Source organism: Syngnathus floridae, chromosome 4 (assembly GCF_059516105.1).
Source record: "Syngnathus floridae isolate MCC-2025c chromosome 4, RoL_Sflo_1.0, whole genome shotgun sequence".
Lineage (NCBI taxonomy): Eukaryota > Metazoa > Chordata > Actinopteri > Syngnathiformes > Syngnathidae > Syngnathus > Syngnathus floridae.
In genome coordinates, this window is record NC_142416.1 from 12,110,772 (window position 1) to 12,125,677 (window position 14,906).

At 41.9% G+C, this 14,906-nt stretch overlaps 2 protein-coding genes across 2 annotated transcripts; both read right to left on the bottom strand.

Annotated features, from left to right (window-relative positions):
• Positions 1 to 1,233: 1,233 nt before the first annotated feature.
• On the bottom strand, positions 1,234 to 4,581 carry tekt4 (tektin 4). The gene is made up of 8 exons (XM_088374627.1): positions 4,360 to 4,581; positions 3,593 to 4,136; positions 3,173 to 3,243; positions 2,640 to 2,783; positions 2,478 to 2,564; positions 2,253 to 2,388; positions 1,899 to 2,053; positions 1,234 to 1,825 (listed from the first exon to the last, which is right to left on the bottom strand). The coding sequence occupies exons 1-8, from the start codon at positions 4,413 to 4,415 to the stop codon at positions 1,612 to 1,614; spliced, it is 1,407 nt and encodes a 468-aa protein (XP_088230753.1). The 5' UTR covers positions 4,416 to 4,581; the 3' UTR covers positions 1,234 to 1,611.
• A 2,231-nt stretch (positions 4,582 to 6,812) lies between these two features.
• On the bottom strand, positions 6,813 to 12,166 carry LOC148399151 (meteorin-like protein). The gene is made up of 5 exons (XM_088374452.1): positions 11,855 to 12,166; positions 10,762 to 10,945; positions 9,875 to 10,100; positions 8,630 to 8,689; positions 6,813 to 8,295 (listed from the first exon to the last, which is right to left on the bottom strand). The coding sequence occupies exons 1-5, from the start codon at positions 11,959 to 11,961 to the stop codon at positions 7,979 to 7,981; spliced, it is 894 nt and encodes a 297-aa protein (XP_088230578.1). The 5' UTR covers positions 11,962 to 12,166; the 3' UTR covers positions 6,813 to 7,978.
• Positions 12,167 to 14,906: the final 2,740 nt, after the last annotated feature.

Here is a 14,906-nt window from a genome sequence, read left to right on the forward strand (position 1 = left end):
CCCTTCGAATACAGTTTGGTCTCTCATTGAGCCATGAGGTGACAACTTCACCAAAATTTGTAAAATAATTATGCTTTTGCAGACATGCCGTGTCCAATTGTTCTTGTTCTTTGAATTCGTATGCAGGGCTATGTTAATAACATCTAAGTTCAATGTAGTTACAATTACACAACACTGCAGCAAAAGGTCACGTAGCACATGATTCTGTCTGACGTGTCAACTGAAAAATTCTGATCTATGTAATGACAGAATGAATGTATGGAATCTCAGACGAACCTAAGGGAATGTCTTGTTTTGAATTTTCCAGTAAATTATACAAATTAAATCTAACATTTTTCAATTTGAATGCATCCTTTGGACACTTCTCTACTCTTCAGTGAACCCGCAATTTGGGTTGAATTCCCGTGTTTAGGAAAATGAGGCTCAAGCGCTCCCTCTAGTGTAATCAATAAAGTAGTCAATAATTGCCTCTAAAAAGCAGTCTCAAAGTGTTGCTTTAATCCAATAGCAAATAGGCTTTATTTTTAAACACGGCTCAGATTAGCCAACACAAAGAAAGCAGCCAGAGATAAAAATCCAGCAGATGACACCAGAGATTAACATGCGGTTGAAACACTTAAAATCAACCAGATTGCCAAAGAATTATGCAAGTAAACACTTATCTTGTTTAATAAGCAATTTCAATGACATTTCATGGAAAATTCTATCCATTTTATTCATCGTGTACATCAGTGGTTCCCGACAGTTTTTTTGTCTTATGTATCCCCGAGCCCTTTTATCACACTCGGAGTACGTACATAAAAGGTTAATGCTTCACCAAAAGCAGAACATAACACAACTAATGATATGAAAATTATTTTACTCACCTCCATTTGTACATGTAATATTTTGGTATTATTTTCTTTTTAACGCAAACAAATGTTGCCTTGAAAATATTTAATTCGAAATAAGTACAGTATAATTATATAATAAAAAAAAACCAGGATGCGTGTAAATACAATTTTTTAAGGGCTTATGGAACAACTGAGAATGATTTTGGAAATAAAATGTTTTGCATATACCCCCTGCAATGTGCTCGAGTAACCCTTCTGGTTGGGAATCACTGCTGTACATGAACATTTAAAAGTAGTAGATGAGATACTGTAAAAGAGCTCCTATCATTCCAGGGAGGAATGGGGTTGGAAAAAAAAGTCTAAGATTTAGTATCTTGAAAAGTGAGGTCTTCAGACAGTCTGAATATTCTGAATGAGCATTTTATTCCTTCCTTGAACCTCACAGACATTGCAACATCCCTTGGAGAGTGATGAGTGGTTCAGGGAACATCAAACAACATTTAAATCATATAAATGACCACCCCAGAGTGCACACTTGGACACTATTGAGAATATTTGGTTATGTGAGCAAATGTAGTTCTGGGTGGAAATAAAACACGAGACATGACACAAATCATGCTCCTTGAAATGATCTCAGGATGAGTGAATTCTATCATGACGCTTCAGGCCGTGTGGTTATGTGGTTATGGTTGCTCACACTGCAATTGGAAAATAAACCCACTCCATGCAATATAATCGTCTACTCTCTTATAGGAGTCAAATCTAAGCAAACATATATTCAGTACCCAGAAAGAGTGGAAATTGTCGGATACAATTTGCGTTGAGTCATGCATTTCTCTCTTTCTATGAAAAGCGAGTTAGATTTACACATAATGTCCTTCTCGAGTGCCATGCGGGTCTCCTCCAGGTGGGCGAGTGAGCTCCGAGCATCACTCAGCTGCTTCTTTAGAGATGCCAGGGTTGTGTCAATCTCCCTCACTTCTCCTTCCAAGCTGTACTCGGGCAGGTAACCGGAAGTGAGACGGCATACAATTTGTGTGTACAAATGTGTGTGTGTGTGTGTACCTGATCTGGGGTTCATCCCTGCAGAGCTCCATGTTGGGTCTGGTATAGCGGCGGTACAGCCTGGACTCAACCACTCTCTGTGGGGCATCTTTGTCATCAATGGCTTTCTGCAAAGCCACTATGTTCCTCTCCTGGAATCCAATCTGCACCAGGGTCTGCACATACACGGAACACACACAATAACAAAACAGTCGTGAGTTGTGCATTTGGTACCTTTGGACCTACTTGACCTAATTATCACCAAACCAGGTCATCGATATATGCCTAGTGTCACCAAGAGAAGCCTTGCTGGCCCAGCTTGCCCACAAATGCCAAAATGTCTGAGTGTGTTCTTGTCAATGTGTGTGTGTTGACCTGCTTGAACTGTGCCTCCAACTGGATCTTGGCATCCATCTGTTCTGCACAGCGCTGGAGGAAGGCTTGGTCCACATTGGAGCATTGGACTCTCAGGTCCTTAGTGGTGTCCAGTAGCACCTTCTGTACCAACTCACTGATGCACAACACATACACACAACAGTTAGTGCCCCAGTGATGCTGTCTGTTGTGACTCAAAAAGTCAATTCCAAACAATGCTCTAGCCTGAGATCCTTAGAAGCCTTTTCCTCTCGGAAGGCCCTGTGGAGGTTGTCTTGGGTGAAGTTAATCCACGAAGGGACGTTAGACATCCTGTAAAACCAAAAGAACTTTAACGGCTATGCTCACTTCCAGTTGATAATTAATTCTATGTCCTGTATTCCTCACTGCTCCATCAGAGCGGCTGAAATGGCATGGTGCTGCGTGTCTGTACTCTTGTCATTGAATCTTCCACATTGGAGGTCCAAGGCGTAGGCCTCGTACTTATCCGACCAGTCAAACTCCAATGCCTGCTTGGTTTCTCTATTCAACCTGATCCCAACGACAACAGAATGAGACTCTTCAGATTTTTCTTTTTAAATAATGAAACTCAACAATATTTGAAAGCTATCATGTCAATCAAGGGAGAACCATCAAACGATGAAGGTTACCTTGTTATGTACTTTATATTGAATACAGAGTTACATCCACTATCAATTGTGCTTGTCCTCGTGAGGGGCACTGCTGGAGCCGATCCTAGCACACATTTGGGGAAGAGGTGGGGTACACCCCTGGACTGGTCACCAGCCAGTTTTCGAAATTAATGCTAAAAAAATAAAACTAGGCAAAAATAAACTTGTCTGATAATCCTTTGGTAGTATTTCCTTATGGTGTGTCTGACGACGACTATACAGTAACGGTGTCAAGAATGTGATACTTACTTGATCTGAGTAGCAACCTGGTCAATGGTTCTTCTCAGAAGAGTCTGGACATTCCTGATCAAGTCCACTTCCTATTTGAACACACAAATGTGACGTATAAACCATGCGTGCTGCCATGTCAGAATCAGTATCATATTGATCAATGTTGCTTAAACTATATTAGCAATAGTTGTCTCAGGGGCTCCTCCTTATTTTTAATGATGGCACACACGGCACTGGTTTGAAAACTGCACACTTCTCACGGTTTAACTACTTTGTAAACACATTCGAGCACACGCCCAAAATAACAAACGCATAAAATGTTTGTGTAGCCTTTGAGAGGCGGAGTCTGCTGGAGTGGCGTGTGACGTCAGGGAGTCTGCTTCGGTGATGTAGTTTTTCCTTGGCTCAATGGGTTAATAGAAAGATTGTTCAATGTACCTTGTACAGCTCCTCCTCCACACAGTCCCGGACGAGGTCTGATCCCAGTCGTCGGCTCCTGCAAGTCAGGTTGTCAATGGCGATGGCGTAGGGAGTCTCGGTGGCATCCAGCGCCTTCTCCAGCCTCAACTTGAGCCCCTGCAGGGCCGTCGTGTCGGACAGCAGCCGTCCAATGTGCTCCTGCAGCTCAGACTTCCAGCGGTGGATGTCCTGCAACCTCTCTCCGAGCAGGCGGGTCCCATTGGTCTGGGTGATGACTGTGGTGGCCTCGGTCTCCTTTCGCAGGACCCTGGACTCTTCCTGAATGGCCTGGGCGTCGTAGTGGTCAGTACCGGCCTGCCGGAGGAGGCTCTGGTAGCCGGTGAACCACTCGGCCGGGGTGTATTTAGCGGAGCGGAAGCCCGCGGAAGCTAAGTCCGCGGTAGCTACGCCCGAGGGCGGCTCCAAAGGGGCCCCTTGCTCCTGCAGGAGGCCCTGAGACACCGCTCCGCCATCATAGTGTGACTTTGACACTAACACTTCCTCTCTCATTTCCCGACAACGACTAAAACAATTCAAATGGAATAAAAGCAGCAGTGAACACTTAGTTACACAAAGGTGACAAGGAACTGCAGCATATGTGGCGTTTGTTTACGGGTTGCCTGGATACAAGAAGCAACTGTAGTAATTTGAGCAAAGTGTAGCCAATAAACAAAATGTGTGCAGCACTCTAAATTATTCAAGTGTGCAGAGTAAGATGTCCCTTTATCTCTTAGATATTTTCTGACCTGCACATTATTTGCTTTGCGCTGGAGGAATCCATAACTTGTGGTTCAGTCATCATTTGCTTTACGCTGGAGGAATCCAAAAATAGCGGATCAGTCTTCAAGTCGGACACAATGTATAAAAAACAAAAACGTGTGGAGCTATCTATTTTGTGGATATGCCCCAATTTTCTGACGACTTTTTCAACATTCCCCCACGATGCTCTGTAACAGAGCCCTTCTGAGTGTGGTGTATTCATCTAATCTCAGATAGAAACCTTTGAAGCATGTCGGACCACGATTTGAACTCGTCATGTACGCAATGTGAACCGTTTATGTCAAGATGCCAAATTTGACCACGAGAGGGCGCTATTGCCCTACAAACACAGCATAGGACATGTTTATCCGGGAGCCTGAACTTTTTTAAGATGCGGAACCCACGCATGGGGCCCCAAGCAAAAGTGGATATTGGGGCCCTCTATATCTGCCGATAATATTGGTAAATGGTGAAATGTATTGCAGCAGTGTTATACTACGCGATGAATGAGGTTTATTTACTTAACATAGTATAGTTTGTTTAAAAATTGGACCGACCCAGGAAGTTTGACCCAACTTCGGGTTTTGTTAAAAAACAATTGAATCGTTGGGTTATTTTGTACAGACAAATGTGTTGTTTTTGGCAAATTGACCCTACTTCCCGAATCGGTTGTCTCGACTGTTTTTTCCCTTCAAAAATCAATTTTATACAGTCATTAATTGTCAGTTATCCAGCCCCCAGCAAAAACCATTACATTGGCCCATTCCAACGACTGTCACACACTTGTGATAGCCTGTAAATAGTATTGTGGCCTGTGTACATTAACCGCAATAAATCATTCAGTGGAAGTTGACGTGAATTTAATTGTGTGCATCTGTCATGCTGTGCTTCTCGGGGTACTCGATGGAATCCAGACATAGCAAGAGCCTAAAATATTCTGCCACCTTTTAAAACGACTGACCCCACCATGCCCTGGCCGGTGCATCGTGAACGAGCATGGCCGCGTTTGCTGCGCATGCACTGATATTTTCCCTGAGCTCAGCCATTCCCTGGACTCCATCTGACCACACAGCTGTGCTTCTTGCATACCGCAAGTCAAACTGTTTCCATACCTCACCCACCCAAAGGTTAGCAATAGCAGAGGGATAAGTGTGTCCCGAATTAGTGAGTATGGCAAGGGGAACTGTGTCTGTTGCCAAGGGAAATTGCCAAGGGTGGTCGCAGGCCAGCTGGTGCTTGGCTTTCTGCTGCTGACATGTGAGCAACACACAAGACATGAGTCCTTTTAAGTTTTCTTAAACAACAAGCTAAGACTAATATATCCCCAAACGTGAAGCCAAGTTGTGGTGCAAGGCGTACTGATATTTATAGATAATCCTTCCAAGGCTCCAGGGCCTTCCTCCAACCTTCACACTGCTTTATGTCTATTCTCGGTTGCTTCCTTTCACTTGTCTCCACACCTTGTCACATTTACTTGACGACTGGAAAACCGTACTACCCTAAACTTCACAACTGCCCCCCCCCGAGAATTGTATGTAATTATTATAACAAATTTAGTATTAAATGTGTTTTTAGAAACATAACTTTTGACAAAGCCTGTATGACTCTTTAAACAAAAAGACGAGGCAAAAGTGTGAAAAGTGAGTGTCAATTTGTTGCAAAACTCACATTTCCCATTGATGAGACCATCAACCTGGTTGCATCAAGATTTTTTTTTTCATATGTTAAGGTAATAGTATCAAAATACTTCATAAATACTTTGCTTTCTGGTGCATGTCTGCAACATCTGACTTGGGAACATAACATGAGCCTTTAACGATGGTCAGTTTACTATAGATTGCTATTGTTTTGGTTCTGAATGTGAAGATGTTACTGGGTCGGATCTATTTAAGAAGTCACCCAAAGTCCTGAAAAATCCTTTACTCTTAGTTATCACCTGTAACAGAAAGTTATGATGTTGATTTTTTAAAATTATCTACATAAAACTGGATACATTTGCTACATTTGACAGTATGGCCAGTGCAGCCTTTGTTTTTCTGTATGCTGCCCTTGAAGGTAAAAGTTGGGACACACCCGAGTTTCAGAAATCATTCATGAGGCTCATGAATAATCCCACACCACAGCTGTTTTGCAAATGTGGCTGCATATTTGTTGAATGTCTAGCAGCAAGACTCACTATTTTTCTTCAGTATTTGTTTGCACAGAGGTCATGCGGGCTTGCGTTAGTGAAAAAAACCCCCATGATTTTCAACTAAAATCAAATGTCAGCAGTTATTCTGCTTGGGAAAAAAACAAAAACAGCCATTGGTGCTCGACAAAATGACTCATCACTAATACAATTTGAATTCAGATTCAGTTACAAAAGGCTTGTCATTAGCCTTAAGGGAACAAAACAATTTTGAGATATAAAATTATTTAATTAACCCCAACATGCAAGCAATGAAACTGCCAAAATGTTTTATTGCTCTCCAGTCAATGAACAACACATTTATTTTCGGGAATTCTGGTAGTTTTTCAATTGATATGACATTTTTTACATTTACCACAAGTTTGTGAATAACCAAATCAGTTCCGCGCAAAAAAAAGCTCTAAAAATAGGAAGATCAATTAAAAAAAAATCTGTAAATATAGACACAGCAAAACACGAGGATAACTGGCGAAATACATATGATATATAAAGACTCACAGAGTTGAATATTATACACATCTGAAAGAAGATGATACTGTTTTTAACAGAGCTTTTTACAAAGCAAACATTCAATTCAAGAATGATCAAACAAAGTATCACCTTGAGGAAAATATCAACCTCTTAAAAATAATGGACTAAGTTGTGTTTTGACAAAAAGCTTTTTTTAAAATGTGTAACGTCTCTTGAAATGCAACAAAAAATATTTGGTTAATTTTTTTTGTTTGCTGAAAAAAATTGGAAAAAGGACTTAGGCCATTATTTAAGGAAGTTCCAAACAAGTTAGTGCTTCATATCTCATTATTTACAAACACTTATCCTGGTACAATGACTTGGCAACAGCATTATATTCAATAACAAATAATTTGATTAAATTCATTGATTGGCAGGTATGATAACAGCACATGATGACATTTGATACTTCAGTGACTCAAGGTACAGAACATTTTACACAAGCTCACTATGTTACCTGTTGCCTCCACGAAGGATGCTCACTTTTCACCAGCATTGTCAATTCTTGTTTGATAAAGCAAAATGTCTTTTTTTCTAAATCTTGCAAGAACGTTACCTTAAACAAGAATTTACAAGCCATAAAAATGAAGGAACATGAAAATGAAAAAATGAATGAACGCCTATTCATAATGCCAGACAAACTCAATAGCAATTGAAAAATAATACTTCATACCCCGTGTAAAATATTTCATCTAGTCTCTTCAAATCATGTAGTAATAAGCTCTAAGATATTAATTTGATTCCATTGGAACCAGATGACGAAACCCAAACTTTACCATCAATAACATTCTGTAGAGGAGAAAGCCTTAGGAGAGGTCCATTGTTTACAGATTTGCTGCACAGCAACAATACAAGGTTGTAGATGACCTCCATTCTCAAGCTTTCCGGCTGTTCCACTTTGCATTCCCTCAGTCAACGTCAACTTGACAAGGGTTGGTTCCTGTACTCCGCGCTCTGCCGTAAAGCCTCAGGAAGTCCTTATAGCGAGGCGCGCAGCCAAGCCACGCTTCACCAAAATGGACAGAGCCGGTAAAAAGGTACTCGTCTCCTCTGTGGGGAAGGCCACACTTTGTGGGAATGCTGACACGCCCCGTCCAGTGCCGCACTTTGGCCCCACCGCTGACAAACATTCTGTTCTTCTGGCGGAAGAGTCGGCTCAGAGTCAGCTCGGCCTGGGAGTGCTCGTCGCCGATCGATAGCACGGCTTCAAAGGTGCCCCTGCCCGCTACAGAGACAACAGAGACCTTATTCTTATTTACAGTGCATCAATGTTAGGAGTGTAGTGTGAAGAATTAATCGGATTCAAATCGACATCGCAATGGAGAAGGCAATTTTCAAAGCTGTCATAGAGAAAACTCCAAGTCAGTGTTCTGATTCAAATAGATAAACACATTTATATATATATTTTTGAAAACTTCACACACAATGAAGATGGGGGGGGGGGAGATTGCCCCCCCACCACATGTATAATTTCAGTAAATACATATATAAATAAATAAATACATTTAAAAAAATCCTTGGACTAATCAACATGAGCACAGCTTTGTTTTTATATTTACCAAAGTCACTGGTGCAGACAGCCAAGAGGACTTCTTCATCCGAACACGGTTCACAAGTGACTAGAGTAAGAAAAGGAAATTGGAATTAGCTAACATTGCATTGTAGCGAACGTCAAGGTAATAATTGTGTGGTTGAGGTTCTTTGAACTGGTTGGACATATTAAAGACCAAAAGAACACTTCCTCCCTTGCCTCCAAGCTGATTGACTCTTATGGGTGGCCTACCCAAAATGCCTCACTCCTTTGATTGACAGCCGAGGGATGATCGGCTGACTTTTATGCTTGACCCCAAAATGACCTTTTGATTGGCCTGTTTGTTTTTACAAGTCTGGCTGAGACAAGATGGCGGGGGGCAAGGGAGTCATTCATGCTGGATGAGATGGCTCACATGGGCAATGTGGCCTTTTATGCACAAAATCACCCAATTTTGTCCTGTCACCTTTGCTCACATCACTGAGACAGACCTGTGCTGAACAGATTAACATCTCATTAGAGATGATCACCTACAAATTGAGGAAAACTACATAATAATGGACTATGTGAAACCTGACTTGTGACAACTGTTTTTGACTTTGTTTACATTGAATTTTAGTCGTTTTTATTAGCTGTGCAGACTCCCTCCTCAAAACTAAATTGAGACTTCTGCAAGGATTTTATTATACTTAGGTATTGCTTTTGAAACTCAGTGCAAAGTCAACCATCATTTTCTGGAAATCTTTTTGGTGCCACCGCAAAAGGGTGCCAAAGTCAGTAAAGGGGAAAAGTGAAATGACAATAACAGAAGTGGAATTTGGGAAGGTTAGGGAAAACGTCTGGCTCTTCCAAGTACTCTGCTTTCCACCCACATTCCAGAAACATGCATGTAAGGCTCAATGAAGCCTCTCAAATGTCCATAGGTGCAAATGTATGTTTGTTCATATGTGCCTCGTAAATGGCTGGCGGCCAGTCAAGGGTGTACCCTGCTTCTTGCCAGGAGTGGGCTGGGATAAGCTCCAGCTCACTCACAACCCAAATGAGGCCTTAAAATGAATGGATGGATAGTGAATGCAGCAAATCAACACTTCAAATCATTGGCATCAGCAATATGATCATTATCTTAGTTTTTTTTAAAGGAGATTGCATAGACTAAGATATACGTACATTTTCCAGCCAACTCAAAATAGCTCCCATGTATTTTAACATAAGACCTCAGACATTTTTTTGGTCAGGATAAAGAACTACATACAACCTGGTGGACGATGCTTACCAAAACCAGGTTGAAGGTGTGGGTACAGGTGTGCTCCAGGCCCTTTGGTGGACACCAGCTCGTATTGGAAAGCAGTTATCCTGCGACTGATGTCTGCCTGGTGGACGGCCTCCACAAAGAGAGCTCCGTTGGCCAGGCTGAAACAACGTATTTTTCCCTGCGGCTGTTCGCTCTCGGCCATCAGCAGCCTCAGATCACCGGTTCGCTCCAAATACAGGTGAGAACCCTTGATGACGATACACAGTTTGTATTATGCACGTACAGTAAAATTGACTTTTTATAGTGGTATCTTGACTAACATGTGTCCCAACATGCACGGTTTTCGATTAGGAGTTGTCGCTGAGTCTTTATGATTTAGAAAAAAAAAATGCCTCAAAATGCCTGACACCACATGGCCATATGGAACTTCTCAACATTCGCCCACCATCTGCACTGAAAGATATTTATTGTTTTTGGTGCTCCCATTTTCAGCTATCAAAATACCTAGAGGATTTTGTCAATTTAATTTTTTCTAACCATGGGTCCTTAAAAGGTGAATGCAGACAAGAAGGAGCGGATGATGTCAGACTTTCCAATGATCTGATCGGCTGGATCGGATCTACAGATATTATGGATTTTACGCAATCTTTTTGATTGGAAAAAAAAAAAAACAGTTCAGTGACAGTGAAGTGGGGAAAAAATTATCTTTTTTATAATGTTCTTATACAAACACATTTACATAAAAATGTTGATGTTTTTTGGGTGGCTGGAATGGATTAACGACATTTGCGTTCATTTCAATGGGGAAAGTTGATTTGGGATACGATTTTTTTGAGTTATAAGCATTGCCATGCACCAAATTAAACTTGTAGGTCCAGGTACCACTATATTGATAGTAAAGACACTACCTGCGAGTGACGCTGGGGTTTGACGCACGCATGGAGACCTGCCATGTTTGCCGATGTCGGTTCTGTGTTTGGACGCAGGTTGACGATGATGGCGCCAGTCGGGTAGAGCCACTCCAACGAGCCCTGGGAGCAGCGTAAGTAGACCTGCTCCACGTCTCTGCGATGCGACTCGTGGGTCAGACCACTAAGGGGAAAAAAAAGATTTAGTTCATGGGGCGCAAAGATAATAAAGACAAAATTTCTCTCTTCTACTGATGTGGTCAGCGTGCACGAGCAACCTCAACATCCAAATGACAAGGGGGTTATTAAGTCGTTAGAAGTCGGCTAAAATTTACAGCGCCACATGTGAAGTCATCCCTCTCGTTCTTTACAACTTTAGGAGGGGGACAAGTGATCAAAGGCTCCATATGGTTTTATTTATTTAAGATAGGAACTGGAGATTAGACATTCTTGTGCTGGGCAATGTGGATTGCATTTCAACATTTTAGATCAGCATCTTAAGTAAAAAATAACAGTTGGGGACAGATGTAGCAGGATTTGTTTATAAGCAGATCCTCAAAAATAAATGTTATTTATTAGTCTGACCTAAACAAACGCGCAGTCATAAATATGACGTCGACATAATCCCCATAAGGGTATTTACTGCTGTAAACAATAATCAAAGTGGAAGAAGAAAAGTTACTCATTTGTATTCCCATCAACGCGTCATATAAACAAATACAGTTAGTTTATCCATCGATGCCAGCAACAACTTGGCAGATATTTAACTTTAGGCAAGTTTTTGTTTACGGATGCGTCTTGGGATTTTTCTTATGTAAAGAAAATGTGTGGCTCGGAAAAAGTTAAACTGCACGCTGAAATTCAATTCGAGGAACAAAGAACGAAGAAAAAAAAAACCTTGAAGCGCTCGAATCTCTCCGAAAGAAAAGTTTCAAAATAAGACGCTCCTGTTCACTTTATTTAAAAGACGCGACCACCTACCTACCTGGAAGAAGACAAACAATGTTAACAATATGGTGTGAGAAGGCAAAAGTGGAATTTATGCTCGTGATTGCGCGCATCGTGTGTTTATTGGCGTGGGCTCCATCCTTACCTTCCTCGCCAGTTGCACAGATCGCTGGAGTACTGAGCCGCGGTACACAAGGCCCGGTACACAAGCGCCATTGTGACCCACTGGACTGCAGCCCACGGCCGGATCATCCTGGCGGTCCGGATCCCGACGATTGTACTGTGTCTCCAAGCCGTAAGAACCGATAACAACGCACGGTGAAAAGATCCGCGTCAGCTACATTGCGGGTTAGAGGCTCGTGTGGGGACTTGGGAGTGTGCGCACCACCAGCCCTTTTTAAATAAGTTTTCTTGGCCGTGCACGGTGGGAGCGTGCCAGAAGCTGACTGGACACGCGAGTACTTGCTCCAAGCCACGCCCACACTACTCTCGCCTTGAAACTGCAGTACGCGTGCACCGCGCAAATTGGTGTGCGCGCGTGCGTGGAGTTTCTGCGGTCAGCAAAATGAGCTTCTGTTGACCAAAAATACTGAACCAATTTTAGATTCAACACAAGTGAATAAAGTTGGGGCATTGTTTCTTTCAATGAATAATGGGAAGTAAGAAATTATGCATTTACCTCGTTAAATGCATTTTTCACATTGCTGGATTTTAGTTGAGTAAGTATTCTTCTGACGTCTTTTGTATTTTGAAAACAGGCATTGGGATATACTTCACACATTTTTTCCTGATATTATGATCAGATAGCATTAAAGATAGTGAATAAACACATCGAGGTATTTTTTCTGATATTATCATTAGATAGTATTAAAGATAGTAGTGACCTTTTGCCAAACTACTACGTTAATTCAAGTATTAACTATTTGTATTCAAACCGTACATAGCATGGAAGAATTACAGATCTCAACACGATGAGTATTGGTGGAAAAAGACACAAGGAAAAGTCACACGTGTGCTCTAAACGCCTCTTAGGTTTTCCCGTGAGAAAACAGTCGGAACGGCAAGCATGTTGCCCTCTTGTCACATTCCCACTGAGTGCCACAGCAATGAAGTGTATTTCGAGAAATACCTAAAGACCACTGCACTCCCCTCAACACATACACATCACCATCACTGATGAATGGTGGGCTGTCACTTGTAAACTTGGTACTCAAAACACTTTTCAGTGCTTCCCCATTCACCTACTGATGACACACCATGAGCAACTAGGGGGTTCAATGTCTTGCTCAATAATAGGGTCTCAATGGCTGGGAATGGAACTCTTAACCTCTGGGTTGGAAGATGATCACTCTCTCACTGAGCCAGGCCGGCCCCAGGAGGCATTTCTCTAAGCAGTATGGGCGACAGTCACTTTCATTTTTAATCGGAGCGGAAAAGCTCAGACAATTACGTTAACTAAGGCCATGGATATCTCAGGGGGTCCTCAAAACAAACATTTTTGTTTTTTACAAACCCAAAACATTCTTCAAAGAAGGCTGATGAACATTATGTTCCCCATGGGGGATAAGTGGAAAAAATTCCCGGAATAATCAGTAAATACATAAATATAAATTATTTGGCCTGGAACCTGGGGGTTCAAAGCATATTTTGTGGGAGGAGGCCAGGGGGCAGTGCCCCCAGTAGCTGAGTCCCGCACAATGGCAACTAGTTGTTGAGAGTTGCTAGCCTGAAGTATGATTGAATTTCCCATTGAGTATAATAAAGGGGAAGAAATTCTGAAAAATACAGACTGACAGACTTTGATCACTGCTGCCAGATGTGGAGGCAGCAGAGGGAGTGTCATCCTGCCACCACAACAGAGGAAGCCAGTGATGTGTGTTTTGACCTCATCGCTCATTCACCATAGTACAGCAAGTCGATTTCACCCGCTGCCATGTTTCACCTGGCCCCTCTCAAGCAGTCCCATGAAGGGGAAACATTTTGTCAGTCCACACACTGCTTCCTGATGGTGACACACACACACGCACGTACGCACGTACACACACACACGTACATTCCTCAGTCTCTGATTTCAACCTTCATGGTTCTAACTTCCTCCACACTCACACATGGCACACTCTCCCTTCTTGAAAAGTGGAAGGGGGGGTTCCCCTGAGGGTGCACTTGAAAATAAAATACCCGCAGGGAGCATCTGAGTCATAGTGATCCACATGCACCGTGGTTACACAATTTGCAAACATCTTTTTGTAAATTACTTATGAATGTTAAAATAGTAAGAAACAAACAAGACCTTTCAGGTATTCAGTACACTATGTTTAAAAGTAATTATTGCAAAACAAACTGGAAAGAATTAAAATATAAAACTTGCAAACAATCAAAACATTTCATAATCCAAAGAAATAAACATGTTCCCACTCATGGCATTGAACTACCTTCGTGTTTGTGTTCTTTGATTTGTTGCCTTTATCTTCTGACTTTGTCGCTTGGATGATGGACACATAATCACTACTGAGCTGATTATTAATGAGTGAACCATTAATGTGCAGCACAAAGGATATTATCCTCTGTGGGGCGTGACTTGAAACACACCAGAAAAGAATTTCAACTGATAGATCACAAGGTTTCTTTCCTTTCTGTTGTTACTGTCATTGCAATACGAAGATTTATGTCACAAAGGCAGATGTCATCAGACCATGTTGTGCATGTGTTCCTTGGCCTTGCATAGCGTGACGGCACAAAAAAAAAAGAGACCAGGAAACAAAGGAATGTGTTAAAAGGCCTTCAGTGTCTGACCTTTACGAGCGCACTTCACCCAAACACACCCGATTCTTATCAGTTGCCCTGCTTGGTGCAGGTTTATTTGACCAGCAGCCTCTGGGGTCAGTGTCATTTATTCTGCCTGTGTGTGTTAGTTATCAGAACTGATGTCTGCAGAGGGATGGAGTGTAAACACAAAGTAAAGCTATGTTTACTCTCTACTTGGATCTTTTTCATGGATTCTCCATTAGGGTTCATTGTGATCAAGTGCTTTATCATGAAGGATTGCAGAGGGGACAATTTGTGTTTGGACAGAGCAAGGACTCCCTCAAACAACTGGCTTTGGTTTGTTACTCTCTAAAATGTGTCGCCTCAATCTGGCAGACTGAAAAGATGTGCTGAAAAGATGAGGCCAATCATATGGGTGATATAAACCAGCC